General features: G+C 41.6%; 3 protein-coding genes and 1 long non-coding RNA gene across 6 annotated transcripts; 2 read left to right on the top strand and 2 right to left on the bottom strand.

Moving 5' to 3' along the window:
* The first annotated feature begins 1,434 nt into the window (after positions 1 to 1,434).
* On the top strand, positions 1,435 to 3,440 carry LOC116926977. 2 transcript variants are annotated; one of them, XR_004396410.2, is made up of 5 exons: positions 1,435 to 2,142; positions 2,196 to 2,290; positions 2,355 to 2,563; positions 2,621 to 2,672; positions 2,740 to 3,440. It is a non-coding gene; the product is annotated as an uncharacterized LOC116926977 (long non-coding RNA). The 2 variants fall into 2 exon arrangements; XR_004396409.2 differs by having other exon boundaries at positions 1,438 to 2,142; positions 2,196 to 2,279.
* Positions 3,441 to 7,279: 3,839 nt separating this feature from the next.
* LOC123470907 lies at positions 7,280 to 8,394 on the bottom strand. Its single transcript, XM_045171626.1, has 4 exons — positions 8,258 to 8,394; positions 7,955 to 8,190; positions 7,706 to 7,865; positions 7,280 to 7,623 (listed from the first exon to the last, which is right to left on the bottom strand). Coding segments are annotated over exons 1-4 (537 nt in total). The 5' UTR covers positions 8,259 to 8,394; the 3' UTR covers positions 7,280 to 7,483.
* A 5,459-nt stretch (positions 8,395 to 13,853) lies between these two features.
* LOC116916299 lies at positions 13,854 to 15,300 on the bottom strand. Of its 2 annotated transcripts, none has more exons than XM_045170006.1 (3): positions 15,061 to 15,300; positions 14,631 to 14,997; positions 13,854 to 14,573 (listed from the first exon to the last, which is right to left on the bottom strand). In XM_045170006.1, the coding sequence occupies exons 1-3, from the start codon at positions 15,118 to 15,120 to the stop codon at positions 14,527 to 14,529; spliced, it is 474 nt and encodes a 157-aa protein (XP_045025941.1). In that variant the 5' UTR covers positions 15,121 to 15,300; the 3' UTR covers positions 13,854 to 14,526. The 2 variants fall into 2 exon arrangements, with proteins under 2 accessions (XP_045025941.1, XP_032777427.2); XM_032921536.2 differs by having other exon boundaries at positions 13,854 to 14,566.
* Positions 15,301 to 15,571: 271 nt separating this feature from the next.
* LOC116919701 lies at positions 15,572 to 16,590 on the top strand. Its single transcript, XM_045174442.1, has 3 exons — positions 15,572 to 15,850; positions 15,918 to 15,977; positions 16,039 to 16,590. Exons 1-3 carry the CDS (start codon positions 15,586 to 15,588, stop codon positions 16,140 to 16,142), a joined length of 429 nt encoding a protein of 142 aa, XP_045030377.1. The 5' UTR covers positions 15,572 to 15,585; the 3' UTR covers positions 16,143 to 16,590.
* Positions 16,591 to 17,600: the final 1,010 nt, after the last annotated feature.

The raw sequence follows: 17,600 nt of genomic DNA, 5'->3' as shown, positions 1-17,600 counted from the left end.
TTCCGTAATACAATGCCTTTTAACTTTATACATTTTTTTCATTTATTAGAATATTACTTAATTAAGCAACGGTATAATTTCATTAAAATTACTGTAATAATTGTGATTTTCCACTCATGAGCATTTGGGTATTGGAACCGGTTCCAAAACCCGATATCATTACTGTGTACCCTATTTGACTTATTTTGTGCAATACATTATAGTTTTATTTATTTTCCTTCACTTGCCCACCCTTTTTAATGTTAAGGCTGGGCCATATCTTTTAAAGGAGGTATTTTGAACGAAAGAAAACCGCTTGAAAAGCACCTACCCGAGTAATGACCCACCAGCTATTTTTCAGGTAGGCAGGACGGTGCGGTTTAACGTGTCTCGGGTAATCCCTCTATCCCAGTACACACAATTAAAATAGCTTCATAGGTAAAAATATTAGGTCCAAATAAACAAATTTTACAGAAATGGATAGCCGATGATGGGGACTATCCACTTCCGTTAAATTTTTGCTTAACAAATACCTAACCGAGTAGTAAACCGATTGGATATTTTTGTCGGTGTGGTTTGACGAATCGTGAAACTAAATAAATTATAATCGGTAAACTATAAGCTCTATATTTGAAAAAAATTGCAGGAATGGATAGCTCTTGATAAGATCTATCCATTTGTTCAAAATTATTACATTAAATTTTTTAAATAAGGTTGTAAACTGGTTTACAATTTTTTGTTAAGGTCGGTGCGGTTTCACAGGTATCGGGTAACCCCTAACTCCCTGATGTATGTAAAACTTAAATAATTTTTTGCGGAAAAAATAATAAGTCCAAATCAAATAAATTTTACAGATATCGATAGCCCTCATCAAAATCTATCTATTTCTGTAAAATGTTTGAAAAAGTATTCATGCTTTTCGCTTTGTAAAAAACGTCAATAGAGCAGTAAAACATCCTACGTTGCACGTTCTCCACAAATGCGAAAATCTCATTTGTGTCCAAGTTGGTCTGCTGTGGCTGCAGCGTCTTATGGAGAAACCAACTTCTTCATGTTAAAAAATAAGTTTTCATAAATATAATTATGATTTTCCCCCTTTTCTTCGTAGCAGTCAAGCAGTGGGTAACCTACTCATTTTTTCTTTTCTAAATTTTTTTTTCTATCCCTAGTTCTATCAGGTTTATTTTTATTTACCTATTGTTTGTGAATGGTTTGTTGTTCATCCCCTTGTAGCAGACGAATTTCTGGCAGCAAACGAAATTCTTCGGCTTAAAGAGACGAGCAACTTACAAACAAAAATAAAATAAAAATAAAGTAGATAGAACTGGAGCTAGAAAAAAAAATTGGGAAATAAAAAGATGAATAGGGTAAAAAATTTTGCAATTGTTTAGCAAAAATTTGAAATTGTATCAACATTAGATAGACCATTTTCACGTTGCGAAAAGCAGTATTCATGTAGTCCGGCAACCCTGCAAGCCGCCATTTGTAGTCTTACTCAGCCTTGTTTAGGTGGATTTAACATAGGCAAACGACTTTGAGGACTGATTTCTCCCATTAATTTTGCTACCAGGAGCAAAATTATTGTGGCACGTTGTACGTCAGAATATTGCTAACATTTCAAGTGCCAAATTTTTAAGAATTCGCTACAACTAGTACTTGAAATCGTCGTTACAGTGAAGGGCTATCAACATTTGAAACAATAACAAACAGTCAACGTCTTTGGGCGATGTGGCTTGGAATCCAGTGTAGTTCGATCCTGATGTTGGCAGAGAGAGTGTCCGCAACAATGTTACGGATGTGGATAATGTAATCGTTGGATGGTTGGAAACCGTTTACGGCTTCAATTGCTCTGCGTGAGTCAGAAAAAATTTGAACGAGCGTTGGAGAGCCGACACAGGCGCATTCGATGGCTTTAGTTATTGTTACTAGTTCTGCCGTGTAGCGTCCGTAAGTTTCCATCCCTTTGAAATTTGTAGTTTTGGGCAATAGATGGCGCATGCTGCGGTGTTGTCACTCGGGTTGAAAGAGCCATCAGAAAAAACGGTAATTGTGTCATTTTCGTCTGCGCCGCCATTGTTTGTATAGGTATACATCAGTCTGAATAGGATTCTCTCACGTGTTTGGTTTGCTGTTGAGATGGTTTTGCTGAGCAGGAAGAAAAAAGTAGAAATTTTTGGCATTAACCATGGTGGATCTCTAAGTTCTTTTTTTTCCAGGGAGACTGAAAAAGGCGAACGCCATATGCTGATAGTTGTGATTTGCTGACCAGAATGTTCGGGATACTACGAGGTTTCCAGAAGGTAAGACTACTGTAAGTTTGTGAGGCGTTTTTATAAAAAGGATTTTTTGATTTGAAATTCAATTTCATTTGGTAGTGGTAAGCTAACCAGTCACATCTGCAAAGGATGGGACATATGCCTGTGTCAAGCCAAAGGTGAGCCCGAAGAGTAGAGCAGGGAGCTTGTAAAATTGAACGAAGAATGGTATTCTGGATGGTGTCAAGTTTGTTCATCAACGTTGACCTTAATTGGAGGATAACAGGATATGAGTAGTCAATGATGCTTCTCACTAAGGCCAGGAAAAGGTTTATTAGCAGTTTTGGTTTGAGGTCTATGCTTCTTCTAACAAGAATTTTGAACAGATTATGCTTCTGTGCTATTTTACCAGTTAGTTCGAGTAAGTGGGATCTCCAAGTAAGTTTTTTATCGAAGATAATCCAAGGAATTTACCTTCATTAACATCAGGAATTGTTTCTCCCAGGGCTGTTAACTGTAGGGGGAGATTGTAAAGGACTTCGACAAGGAAATGGTGAATCTCCACAGCTTGCACCATCTGATAAACCGTGTCAGGGACCTCTAGAGAGCCAGTCGTGCTTTTCTTCTGTGGCGATGAGTGAATGAGGCAGATATGTTATCTGCGTACATTCGTAGGGAAACCCCTAGAGAATTTTGAATTTTGGGAGTTCTTTGCTAATGGAAAATCCCGTGTCCTCACAGTGAAGAGAAGCGGGCTGATTACAGCGCCCTGTGGAACCCCAACTGATGTAATTTTTGTTTTGGAAAAGGTGCTACCCAGATAACACACACCTGAGCCAAAGACGTCCCATAGATGTCATGTTGGTACGATTGCGACGTCCCATGGACTCCCCGTTATTTAACGTTCTTGTGTTCGGGACTGGTTTTGGATGTGGCAATGTCCGCCTTGCCAGCACCCTATTCTTGTTCCTAGTACAGCCCATGGGACGACTCTTGGACGGGGGATGTACGAACTTTACACCAATTTTTAAATCATGGTATGCATATGGGATATGTATAATATAAATGATTTTTCTTTCAGTAATGTGACTATATATTTTTGGCTTATTTTTTTATCTTTAGTAAGACAGTAATAACTATAACAAAAGGATATTTGTAAACAAATCAATTTTGTATATTGTAACAGTATGTTGTATTGACGGTTCACTAGACTAAGACTGCCTCCTGATACACGACCACGGGGGGACTATATATGGGGGGAAAACACTGACGTCACACGTCCGGTAGCATTGCATACCGGATCACATAACGTGGTCATTGACCACGTGACATCCCCCCCTCTAGCTGCATTCGTCCCCGAATGCATTACTAAAAAAACAAACATTACAAAAAAAGATATACCGAAAGAAAACCGGGAACATTGGTACATGATATAGGCCACATGACACCCCCCCCCCCCAAAAAAAAAACAAAAACATCGTCTTTTTTTTTTCGGCGGTACTCCACCGCCGCGCACGTCGCTTCTTAGCTTCTTTTTCTACGAACTCCTCCACTATCCGTAGGCGTTCCCGAAGGTCAGCCCTATTAACGTCTCCTTTTCTTCCGCGGCACCACTGGATGCTGAACACAGCCACACTGGCCATAAACAACGCTGCTCCCACACCCCATAGCTCGAATGGGTATGTATGATGTTCCGCCGCTCGTTTTTCCCTCTCCGAGTCGTCTACTGAGTCGTCTACCGACCGCAGTTGAGTAGGTGGGAAAAGTTCCCCCATCCGCGGTCCTAGTAGTCCTAGCAGAAGGAGAAGAGCCCCCACTGCCACCTGCGGCATTTGTCCGTATCGTACCGGTGGCATACGGACTCGTGTTGATCGACGCACCTGATCGTCCACACTTTCATTTCGAGCTTCTTGCACCTCCTCGTCCAGGGGTATAGTCTCTCTAGTTTCAGCCTCTCGGTCACGGATGTCCTTTCCCCTGGCCTCTATTGTCTGCCCTGCTGCCGTACTCAGTCCTAGTTGGTCTCCGGGCCACGAAAAATAGTCGCCATATTCCACTAACACTTTTCGGATCTTTTCTCTGTCTGTCGGCATTAATTCTTCTCCAATCCTGCTGTCAAATTTGTGCTCCCGACGCGCTTTCTTCTCTGCCTCTGCTGTCGCGACGGCTACTGGCGTGTCTCCCTCCTTGATTTCGGTCACTGGCTCGATTATTCCTAACACCGTCCCCTCTTCGATCCATTGTTTGTGGTCCGATAAGTGGGTTATCGCCATCTGTCCGATTGTTCCCACGCCGCTAACTAGGACCTTACCCGTCGACACCCTTTTCGTCGTCTGCAATGCTTGGGATGGTTCCATCAGTGCACCTTCGCCAAACCCATTCAAATCTAGTGGTTGAGTTGCGACCAATTTCCTCGATCGGGGTGGGACCTCGCATCCATTCTGGACTACTAGTTTTGGTGCTTCCTCCGTCATCTCTGCCACCGGTGCTCCCATGGCAGTGTCTCCAATGAAGATCTCCGGTAGCGCCCCAATCTTCATCCGCGTTCCAAGTTTTTCCAACATGTCTTTCCCCAGAAGTAAGTCGATGTCGCCGTCCAGAACCAAAGCCTCCCCCTTGACGGTCATCCTCCCATCTGATACTGACAGCATTGCGGCTCCTCCCGGTTGAATCTCCTTGCCGTCAACTGATACTAGACGATTTGCGCGCCATGGTGTCACTGTTATCCCTAGTTCTCTTACTAATTTGGGCGAACACACGGACACTCCCGCCCCTGTATCTATCACGGCAGCCACCCGTTTTCCCCAGCACCACACATCCAGTACTACCATCCTCTGGATGTCGATTTTCAGAATTGGCCATGCTAGCACCTCCGGGTCTACATGCTGTGTCCCTACTAGACCAATTACTTGCCTACCCTCTCCAGCGAATCGCACCTGCCGTTGCTGTTGTGGTGCCCCTCCTTCTCGCTGGGAGCTCGGGCAGTCACGACGTATGTGTCCTATCCCTTCACACCCGTAGCATACGACCTGTCCGTCCGGTGACCGACCCCTCAGGCCTCCCTGACCGTTTGTTCTTGTTGGACACTCTCTCCCGATGTGTCCCTCCGTCTTACATCTGCTGCAGATAGGTTCCCCATCCGAAGTCCATTTCAGTATCGATCGGTTATCCGACCGATACTGTTGACTCTCCGCTCTTTCTCCATGCTGTGCGGCTGCCCCTGATGCGTTCCTTAATGCAACGGCTCCCATCAGTCCCTCTAGCAATTTTTCTATTCGATCCATTCTCTCACTTCCCGCCGTTGGTGTTTGTTTTCCAACCACGCCCATCGCCCATTCCTCGTGTCTTGCTCGGGAAGTCATTTCCTGATACCGCTTAATTTCTTGAAGGAATTCGTCACATGAGTTGGGTTTCAAACTCCAGAGTTTCTCTAGTAAACTTGGCTTGAGTCCTCTCCATAGGTGCGCCAATCTCGTAGCTTCGGACATATTCGGGTCTACTCTGCGGCATAAATCCAAGATGTCGTAAAAATACTCGATCGTGGATTCCTCGATTCCTTGTTTGCGTTCTCTCAGTTTCGCTTCATTGAATCGATTCTGATTGACTGGCTTGAATTGCTCCAACAGCTGTGTTTTTACTCCGGGTACAATTGGCGGTCCTGCAACATCCTCCCATTCGGCTGCTAGTTGTCCCGCGGCCTCTTTGTATGAGTACCACTTCTGCGCTGCCCCGGACAGCGACAGCTCCACGTGGTCGCGAAGTTCTTCATCTCCCCATCGATTATATCTCCCGATTCTTTCGTATCGATGCATCCACTGCACGACGTCCTCCCCGTCCTTCCCCCCGAAGGTGGGTGGGGATTGGAATTTTATCTTTGCGGCCATCGCGTGCCTTGCGCCCACTTGCTGTTGAGCTGCTCTGAATCCCCGGATGTAGCTACTGATATTCGATGATCTTCTTCTCAAATCCGTGAAATCCCACTCTGGCTGCTCTTCTCCGTGTTCTCCCGATCCTTCTTCCTCTCCGGCGTCCTCCCACCGCTCAGTTTCCTCCTCACTGAATATGAGATGATACTCCTGCCGAACGGATGCCGGTTGCTGCTCCTGTTGGGGTTCGTTAGCCCCGTCCTCTATTTCTCCTCGCTCTTCCGTTCCGCTCTCCCTCAACGGTCGACTGCGCGTCCTCGCCCGCCCCTGGGATGCACTCCCGATCTCGGGTATCCCCCAACTACCCCGTGCCACGAACCGTCCCCGAGCGTCTCGGATTCTCTCCCCGCTCCTTACGTCCTCCTCTCCTATCATCTACTTCCCGCAATCCTCGCACCGCCTGTTTCTTGCCGAACTCTTCGGCTTCCGGTTCACTTCTCCGCTTCTTGCCAACAACTTTGGCTCACGGTTCACTTCTCCGATTCTTGCCGAAAACTTCGGCTCACGGTTCACTGCCCCGATTCTTGCCGAACACTTCGGCTCACGGTCACTTCTCCGCTTCTTGCCGAACTCTTCGGCTCACGGTTCACTACCCCGATTCTTGCCGAACACTTCGGCTCACGGTCACTTCTCCGCTTCTTGCCGAACTCTTCGGCTCACGGTTCACTGCCCCGATTCTTGCCGACCACTTCGGCTCACGGTTTCCGCTATCCACGTTCCCTCAATGTACCCGTCTGCCCCGCCTTAGCCCTTTTCACCGTTTCCCCCCCGGCGTCTCTCCTTCGTTATGCTTCCCCCGATTGCCCTACGGTCGGAGCCGTGACCCCGTACCCCAACAATTTAAGGTGCTAAAACCAGTTGGGTCGTCGAATCTCAGGGGTCCCTGACAGCCACCGCCTCCGCAGCACAGAATCGAAGAGAAACACAACCACAAAAGAGACTTACCGGAGGTTCTGCATCTCCACCATGTAACAGTATGTTGTATTGACGGTTCACTAGACTAAGACTGCCTCCTGATACACGACCACGGGGGACTATATATGGGGGGAAAACACTGACGTCACACGTCCGGTAGCATTGCATACCGGATCACATAACGTGGTCATTGACCACGTGACAATATTTTCCCGAAATCTCAAATAAACAAACTTCTTGTTTTGAGATCAATTTCAAGTTAAATGACACAAAGGTTTAAATTAACAGAGATAAGGCTTCTTCTTTTGCCAATAATTTGATTAACACGGGACAACAACATCTTTATGACAAAATGGAACCAAAAATAATAAATGAACAATGCTACATGTTTGTTGTCATCAAATTAAATTATTCTTCGTCTTTTTCATCGTCGTTCTCTCTCGCAGTTTCTTTTGCAGCGTTTCGGGAGCAGTGCCGCAACCATGTTGATATCTTGCCTTCAATCGTGTGTTTGTCTAATAAGCTGGGGTGAACTTGTTTTATTCCATCTAAATAAAAAAAAATGGATGTTTACAATTCGAGCACAACAAACATAAAAATCAATCAGACATAGAGTCAGCAGTAACTTACCGATAATCACCTGACACATGGGCAACATTTTAAATGCATGTTTGTCTTCGTTAGCACCGGAAAAACAGTACTGACTACCCAGCCTGTATGTCATCAAAGTCTTCATGACCCTGCCCACAATGTTGTTGGCTGTACCACCGATCCCAGATACAAAGATGACCTAGAGTTACAAATACAACATAAATGTTAATTCAAAACTAGGTTGTAAGTCAGCGCACATTATTGAAAAAAGCAATATAGGAAACTTACCATTTTTTCGATCTTTGATTGATCTTTAAGTGTTCTATTGAATTTCGATACATCGGCAGTTGTCTGCAAAGGAAAGTTGTGTTCGTTTATTGTATCCGCTAAATTTGCCTGTGGTGGAGTCATGTTTTGCAAAAGCACGGTTAAAAGAGACATGATGTCACGTTGATTCCCTTTCAGTATTTCTACGCTTCTAATCAAACTATCCAATCGAGGAATAATTTTCTCACGATGAGCCACTGAAATCAAAAGTTACATTGGATTGATAATATCATTGGCATATTTGGTATAAGTATACTTGCTTACTTGATAAGTCATGTTGAACTTCTGATTTCTTGGCGTATACAGTTGTTGGCGCTGACTGCAATTTTTACACCACATTTCGATTATTTACTCCGATGAGGTTGCAAGCAGACGACAACTGAAGTGGAACAGTAAAGAGGAGAAGCGTTGCCATATCATAGCTTTCTATGACCAAAGAAATTTAAATATTTGAAAAAATTATGCGTATAGACCTATACCATCTCTGATTATAAATTTTGAATATGGAGAAATTTTAAGAACGACGTTGACGAGAATTTTAATAGAGAAGTTGTGAAAAAACTATTAAATGATGAAACTGAAGCCATCTAGTGAGCATGGCGTCAAAAACGATGGGTATGAAAAATTTACCCGCGTAAAAACCAAGGAATCGATTAGTGTAAACATTTCCTATAAGTTTTTTGTTGGAGCCAAAATTTAATAAATGGTACGGATAAGGTACAGTATGTTCCAAAAAAATCCGACCACCCTTTTCAAATAAAAATGCCCCCTATTGTCAAATAGCACAATTGCATCGAGTTTTAGGCCAAATTGAAACACATGGTAAAATGTGGAAAAACCATGTAGAAATTGCCATGGAAACGAGACAACCATTAGTTAGCTCGCATCCTTACATCAGTGTGTGCTGGGAATACTTGCCGTTAGGCATAGCAAAGAATTTTACAAAGTTTTATCATTGTTTTACTCTACTGGTCTACGCGAGACAGACTAAAGGAATGGAAGTTTCGTTTCTATGGCAACCAAACATTTGTTGTAGGCGGATTTGCTTAACCAACAAAAACAAAAGAATACTTTAATTATATTATTATTAAATTATAATAATATAATATAAATCACAATTTATTAAAAAATAACAATTGGAATTAATAATATATATTAAATATATTAATTATAATAGTGACTTATTAAGTATTCTTTTAATGGAAACGTTTCAAAACAAAAGAATGCCTGATAATTTACTATTGTAATAAATAAATCTAATATTCATAAATAGAAATTATATATTATTTTATTTCAGTTAAAAAAATTTTATAAATAGTAATTTAAATTATATTATTATAATTTAATAATGATATAATAAAAATATTCTTTTGTTTTGGGGGTTGAGCAAATCCACCTAAAATAAATGTCTGGTTGCCATAGAAACGAGATTTCCATTCCTTAACTCTGTCTCGCGTAGACCAGTAGAGTAAAAAATGGTAAAACTTTGTTAAATTCTTTGCTATGCCTAACGGCAAGTATTCCCAGCACACACTGATGTAAGGGTGCGAGCTCACTGATGGGTGTCTCGTTTCCATGGCAATTTCTTACATGGTTTTTCCACATTTTACCATTTGCTTCAATTTGGCCTAAAACTCGTTGCAATTGTGCTATTTGACAATAGGGGGCATTTTTATTTGAAAAGGGTGTTCGGTTTTTTGGAACATACTGTACATCCACAAGGGACTGTGAGAATTTATCGCGTAACGATGCAAATGACTTTATTTTTGTTTTAGAATGGACCGCTTTGAGATGTATTATACTTGAGCCTGTCTCAGACGTCCCATTGGTACGTCTTTGGGACTCGATTGGGACAAAAATTCCTATCTGGGTATTGCAATAATTAATCCGTCACGGGCTAAACTGACAGATTTAAACTGCTAAAGACAAACAAACAAACAATTGTGTAATGGGTGGTAACCAACGATCCGTCTGCCAGTCAAGTCGGCTGCACGGATGTGAAGTGAACGGGTTGTAGGAAAGGAATGAAGGATAGGTTGGAGTGGTACTTACGCTTCAGTTTACTCCATTTTGATGCCAGGTGATTCGGTTTGAAGACGGATTCACGGAGGGTATGGTAACGTTTGATGAAGAAAAAGGACATGCGTTGGTGGGGTGTGAACCGTTTATTCAACTAGTCTCGAACACTCACAAGTCGGTTACACAGCTAGAAGAGAACTAATACCGTCCCCAACACTAACAAATTGGTCACACAGCTACAAGAGAACTAATACACACACTAGCTAGGAGAAGACTGGCGAAAAGAAATCGTGTTTTGGGTTTTATACCACTAGTTGGCTTGGGGACGCTAAGGTTGGCGTGGGTTTATAAAAGAAAACATCAGCAACCAGGTCATGAAGAAATGTGAACTGGTGCGAAAAAAGGAAACAAGGTTGAGAGATAAGGTGGGGGCATTGACACCTTGGTCAACGGAAGGGGGCAATAAAATAATAAAAGAGATAGCGTAAAAAGGAGGTCAAGGGTTGAGGGAGAAATATGAGGTTGTACACATTTAAAATAAATGCAGTTAACTTAATTCTAATTAAAGTCTTAACTCTAGCGGGAGTCCTTACACTATTTAAGCTGACGCGGACCCATCGCCGAGTGAGAAAATCTTTTAGCCAACCAAGGATGTAGCCTGAATCCCTTGCTTTACAAAGCTTAAAAAGTAATCCGGTTATCCAGATGTTATCATACGCTTTGGAAATGTCCATGAACAGAAAATGGACTTCTTTGTTAGAGTTGAATCCTGATTTGATATAAAACTCTAGGTATAGAAAACACGGTTAGTTCTTTTTCAAAAAGGTTTTGAATTTTAATGCCAATTGCTTGAATATTGTTTGTGAATTGTACAGTTGGAACAAGGCTGAAACTTAAATGCTTTTTTAAAAGGATAGCGACGCCTCCGAAACCGTCTGGGCGATTTTGATGCACAATGTTATACGATCTCATCTTCCGGGTCATACAAATGACGTCGAGATTATTCCAGTGGGTCTCACTGAGGATGACTATTTATGGGTTAATGGTTGCAAGTTGTTGAAGGAATACTTCTCTTTTGTGGCCTTTGAGTCCGCGTCTTATCATTGCAGGGACAATCGAGTCCAAAGAAGTTTTCAGGTTTACGTACAGCTTCGTAGTCGAAGAAATATTTTCTTGCATCTTAGCAGTGACGTCTAACGGTGTATATTTGACTAACTGATTTTTCAAGGAGTTGACTTCTCTCTGTAACTTGAACACTTCGAGCCAAAGGGCTTTGATCTGAGGGTCGGTGGGATCGGGCGGAGATGCGTTGATGGGAGAGGCGCATTGAGTGGAGGGGAGTGGTTGAGTGGACCATGATGTGATGGGCTCAGGATCTTGTAAGTGGTTTTTTTGTTTGGCAAGAACGTCTTTAGCTTGATGGAAAGACAAGTTCTCTGCCTGAGCAAAGTCAAGCATTTGTTGTTTGTGGCGGTAGGCTGGGCACGACCTGTCGTCTGATGTGTGCCTGTCGCTATTGCAATTACGGCAGCACTTAGAGACGAGGCATGTGTCGATGTCATTTTGTACGTGCGGTTTGGCACAGGTACAGCAGCGCTTTTGTTGGCGACATCTAGGGGCAGTGTGGCCTAAAAGCCAGCAATTTGAGCATAGGAGGGGGCGTTGACGAAGATGGTGAGTGCGAAAGAACTCATTTGCAATTTGGACTTTAGATGGCGGGGCGCAGCTGAATCAGAGAATCACCGCGTCTGTTGCAACATGGGTATCATCGATGAGCTTTCTTAGACGAAGGGCTTTAGTGACTCCAAGGTGAGTGAGTTCAGATACAATTTGCTCCTCATAATCTTCCCTGGAGACTCCGAAAATAATTTTTCTTTGAACTCGATTTCCCGGTTTGAACGAATGCAGTTGATTTCTACATTGCCTAGTTTGGACTGCTGCAGCAATAAATCTCGGGAAGACAGATCTTGGGCATGGACTAGGAGATCCCCATTTGCGCCCAAACGAGTGGTCGCAAGGGGAAGTATACTCATTATGGTGGACAAAATAGATTATCGATGCTTGAGCGTTAGCTGTTTGAAACACTTATCTAGGGCCGAGAAGGTGATGATGACGGGTAGGAGGAGAGTTAAAATTGGGGCCTGACATGAATCTGAGCTGCTAGAGGAGGAAGTACTTTGGCTTTTAAATCTTTTATATGGACCAGTGTGCTTTGTTGTGCTGTTTTTTGAGGTATTCATTCTGAAATACACGTGATGGGACCGTAGCACTTAACTGTGAGAAAAGAAACGAGGAGGGAAAGCGGAGAGAAAAGACAAAGGATTTTTTTTGAATTATTTGGAGCAGATTGAGTACGACTATACGCTGGCGAGATTTGAGGCAAACTGATGTTGTTGTATTCGTTTGTGCTTGTTTAAATACAACCAGTGTGTCAATATATATATCGTTTCAACTTGGGTTTCTGACTTTGGGGTACTTTGGCATTTCGATATTGAACAGCAGCAAAAATTCCAAATTGTATTGACATTGGATAAATTATTGGGATGTATACATCGTTGAAATTTGGGTTTTGGACATTGGATTATTATTGGCTAGTCGATATCGAACAACAGCAAAGGTTCGAAATTGTATCGACATTGGTTTAGTAGCGGGATACATGCATCGTTAAAACTCAACTTTCTAAGCTTGGCCCAGGATGGAATTAATTTGGTTTTTGAAAAACCAAATTCCAATATTTTTCCAACCATGGATCTAAAGCATTTGGATAAAGCATTTACGACGTGAACCGACCTAAAATCAACATAGGATCAAGAAATAAGAATGGTCCGCCGGATGTGCTTTTTAAATTTGTAATTTGTAATTACTTTTTTTGTTGTATTTTTGAATTGTTTGGTCTAAATAAACGATTAAACATGAAAATGAAATGGTTATTGTCTAAAATAGTATCTAATCATTAAAAAGAATAGAACTGTAACCACGTACTAAATGTAAACTAACTAAGTTTTCAACCAATTTCCGGAATTACTCCGGAAAACATATTACTTGATATGAATAGAAATAGCTAAGTGGATAAAGTATCTGAATGATAAATTTGTTGTATGGTGGTCTAGGATTCAAATCCGGCAAATCCGGCTAGGTTGGTCATTACTTTATATTACGATGAATAAAGCTATTGTTTTGTTTTAGGCTACCATTTAGTTTTTGATGTTGGAATGTTGAATGTTGGTCTGATGTTGTTTTGCGCCATTATTGGCTGCAAATTGAAATCTCACATCGGCCCGGGTTATTTCCAACTTGAGTCGCCAAACCTTGTTCATTTCTGTTATGTCAATATTGATAAATTAATCCCTGATCAACACTGCTCGCCGGTGTTCTACCAAAATACATGTGTAATATTGGCGGACGTGGTCCACCTCGTCTGGTGGACGTTTTCCACCAAAGGAAAATGCCTCTTGCGGGTGTGTTGGTGTTCACTCCACGCACAGGCTCCTTTACAGCTAGGTGGCACTTGCACCAGGCGAAAAATTACTCTGACGCTCCGCCCAAAATCCTCGTTTTTTCGTATAGTGTTCCCGCAAGAGGGTACACGTCGGCAGTATCCTAATATGCCTAACTTTTAGATAGACATCAATACCCTATTTCAGGACGTCTAAAAACCGGACATTAGGATGTCCAGGCGACCTTCATTAGACGTCGGATGGGATATCCCATATAGTTCAAAAGGACGTAGCTGGGCTATCCCTATAACGGCAGAATGCTAGTAGGATAATAGCCATGTCTTACATTTACCTGGCTTTGCCAAACCAAAAACTAATTACAATTTCTATGTTGTCACTAAAACCGATGTATTCAACTAATTTCAAAAGCTGTAGGCTTTCCGAACGGATGACAACAAATAAATGTGAAAATGACATTATCTGTTAGTAACAAAACAGCATTACATAGAGAATTGCACTCGACTAGTAATGGCCCTTCTCCGGGAAAGTAAACATGCGTTAAAACAAAATTCGTTGTTGAATGCTAGACATAGCAGGTGAAAAGACTCCTATGATATGGCATTTCCGTTGTTTATTGTTGAACAGATAATAGATTAAACGTTTTTACCACGAACATTATCGCCTACATCTATTTGAGGTTGGAATGAAGACGAGTAAGGCATGTACAGCGAAGCTTGTGGAGTTGTTTGACCAGTAGGTAGTGGAGTTGGTGGTCCAGCAGCTAGTTGAGTTAGTGGTCCAGCAGCTATTACTTGAGTTGTTGTAGTAAAAGAGGGTTGGACCCTGCTTCGAAGAGGTGCCGCGTTGGTGGACAACAAAGATGAATCACTTTCGTAGTCACCATCATCTCCTTCAGAATCTTGAGTGAGGGTGCGAAGTGGTGTAACGTGTTTGCTGGCCACCTTTTTTAGAACACGAGGCTGTCCTGCAATTTTAGCAGGCAGTTTACTTCTTCGCTATTTGGCAATTGAGCAATCTTTGTTAAAGTCCGTCCATTCTTCAAATGGAAGGTTGTCATCACAGTGTTTTTTGATAAGACGAGCTTAAAGATCCAAATCTAAAACCTAAAAAGGAAGATTAACACGAGTTGGTGGTTAAAAACTAGACAACATAATAATTACATTTTAATTTCCCTGCTTTGTTTGCGATTACAATACCAGTGAACTCCATCCATTCTGTGGTTGGATGTAAAAATCGCTTAAAAGACTTATGCTGCCAACTGGATGGTTCACCAATCGCTGACCCTCTAGTACTTGCATCATCAGGGAACAAAAACTTGCATTCCAGAGTAGCACTATTTACTCCTCCATTTCCACCACTCACCCACGTAACTGGAATTAAGTTGAAAAATGTTTTCTCTCCATCCTCAAAAGTCTCCATTGTTTTTATGACATAATATTCTTCATTAATCTTTCCCATTTCAGACAACGATAACTGTTTCCCCAAATCGTGGTATGTGCCAATCCATACTGATTTGTGACGGCCAACCTAAAAAATTTAAAAAAAAATTTACAATTAATTTTTTAAAAGACGAGAACTTTAAATACTAACCACAAAAGCTTTTCGAACCATCATCTCGGCATTGTCGTTTTCAGTTGGCACGCTGCTCATTTCACTGAAACCCTAAAAAATTGGCGCGTTAAAAATTGGTGAGACCCAGTGGTGAAATGTAATTCATTTCGATTGTTGCACGACACGAATATATAACATTAAGCACTGAGTGAATTTCAAAAGTTTAAATTCGCCCTTTTCATGTTTGCAATATTTGCAATGGTTGCACTGGCCAGCTAGTTTCACACGAGGGAAAGCAGACGATGGAAATTCTTCTTCTTCTTCTACTTCACATGGTTGCCACTAGTGTAATCGATAATGATAAAGTAATACAAAATAGCTGATTTTCACACACTATATACTGAATGCATACTTATTACATTTTAAAAAAATGTCCGCGAAATTTAACATTGACCAAAGAAACTCTAAATGTTTGTAGAAACAAATGTTTTACAAACACTTTCTTGTACCCATGTATAATCTTGCCCGATTGAGTTGTCGTCTGTTTCAGAATCGAGATGAAAAATGGAGTCTTTGTCTTTTGAACAAGTGCAAATTATTTTGCTAGCTAACAGTGATAAAAAGAAAATACCGAGTCCTTCAAGCAGTGTTAAACATTTGAAAACGCTGCGAGTTAAAGCAAAAGTTAATCTTCGGACATGGATCGAACATGGTGTTCCTGAACGAGCATGGATTCATATGCTACGCTCCAAGACTTCGCTCATTCACGAATACTCCCTTCAAAAACAGAAAGTCATAGTGCCCGTTATCCCACCGACTTCAAGCAGAGGTGATTTTTCATTGTATAATTCAACAACTCTCACTCATATATATAACCAGTGTTTTGTTGTTTTTAGTGTTTGGATCAAACGTGGAAGCCAGAAATACATTAGCTGGGTGTACGTGGCAAAATGATGGTATTAATGAGAAAGACATTATACAAATTTACTCTAAACTAATCCAATTTCTTCTGTTCAGGATTGTATTCGGACAATGATGTAACAGCTCCTGACACTTCACTACCCACACAACTGTTGCTAGAAAGTTTGGAGGAAATATACTACACTCATCAACTCCAGTAGGAATTCACTGAAAAGCTACACCCAATGTCTTTATTGCGTCTTCTGCAACACTGGGCAGCTACTACACATTAAAAAAACTCATATGGATAATCTATTGAGACTTATACACCATCATAGGCCAGTGATTGACTACAATGTGTTGCCACTTACTGGCAAGCAACTTCTCCAAATTGACGGTAGAGACTATGCTGGCTTTATATAAAAAACACCCGTTGGATTACCCACGCCAACTGCCTTTCCGTCAACTGTTGGATCAAATCAAAATGAGCGTTCACCGATTGATGCTGGACCCAGCGTAGCAGCCCCACTTCGGTCGTCAACCAATGGTGCTAGAGTTACTTCTGTTACTCGTGGCGTGAGACGAAAAAAAAAACCTTCCAGCTACCAAAACCAGTCATTCAACGAGAGGGAGCAAAGTATTCTCACTTTGGTCTGCAGTCTGCCATTGCTGGAACCTCGATCAGCCTCCTTACCAAAATGCAGCTCTTCTTCAATATATAAATATATTCAAGGAAAACCCAGCACTTGTACCAATTTGCATCAGGAAAAAGTAATACCATCCGAGTTCTCATTGGATCCCATAGAATTCCGTAGAACCTTCAAATCAATTGCTCCTACAATTGTTTCTAACAATTTTTTTTTTAAGATTGAATTTTGAAAGATTGAAGCTCTCCATGGAGGCGAAGTACTTCGCAAAGCCCGTGAAGTTCTACGAAAAGGAGCAGAAGCTGCTACCGATGGTCCAACTAGCCAAGAAAGAGAAGCTGATACCGCAACTGCCAGGTCACCAAAGCAGCTACCTCATTTTGAGATTGATATTCATGCTGATGGGGCACAAGTGTACAGTGCCGGTCCAGTTATAGAACCGCCTAGCTATGGAACCGGCTCGGTTATCGAACCGATTTTTCTTTGCCGTGTTTCAGCGCCACCGTTGGCCGTATTATGTACTATATCGATTTTCTATGGCGAGAATGAATGGGTTTTGCCTTTTAAAACATGCAAAAAAATAGTACTGTAATGGGTTTTATCTTTTTAGGCAATGTTGTACATTGGTTCAATGACCCAACTAATAATAATAGGCGGTAAAGTTATTCATACCAAATACAATAATAATAGGCGGTAAAGTTATTCATACCAAATACAATAGAATACAATAGCTTCCACTATTCATTTTTATCTTCTAGCACCTTGTTCCATTCCAGTCCTTCTACCAACTCTAATTTCTTTTTCCTTCTGGTATGACAACAGTTCTTCTAGTTCATCAAACCACTTCCTCTGTGGATGGTCCCCCACCAATGAAGATACACTAGTATCTCACCATTCATAGCCATAGACTATATTACACATACATGAAAAATCTTTTTAAGTTAGTCGTAGCATCGGTTCGAACACGGGACTATAGATCCATGGCGAACAGCATTACCACTCTGCTATGTGCCCTTACATTCTAAGACTGTC

The sequence above is a fragment of the Daphnia magna genome, linkage group LG1, assembly GCF_020631705.1.
Source record: "Daphnia magna isolate NIES linkage group LG1, ASM2063170v1.1, whole genome shotgun sequence".
Lineage (NCBI taxonomy): Eukaryota > Metazoa > Arthropoda > Branchiopoda > Diplostraca > Daphniidae > Daphnia > Daphnia magna.
Note: the sequence above shows the minus strand (reverse complement) of the source record. Positions and strands in the feature narration are given on the sequence as shown.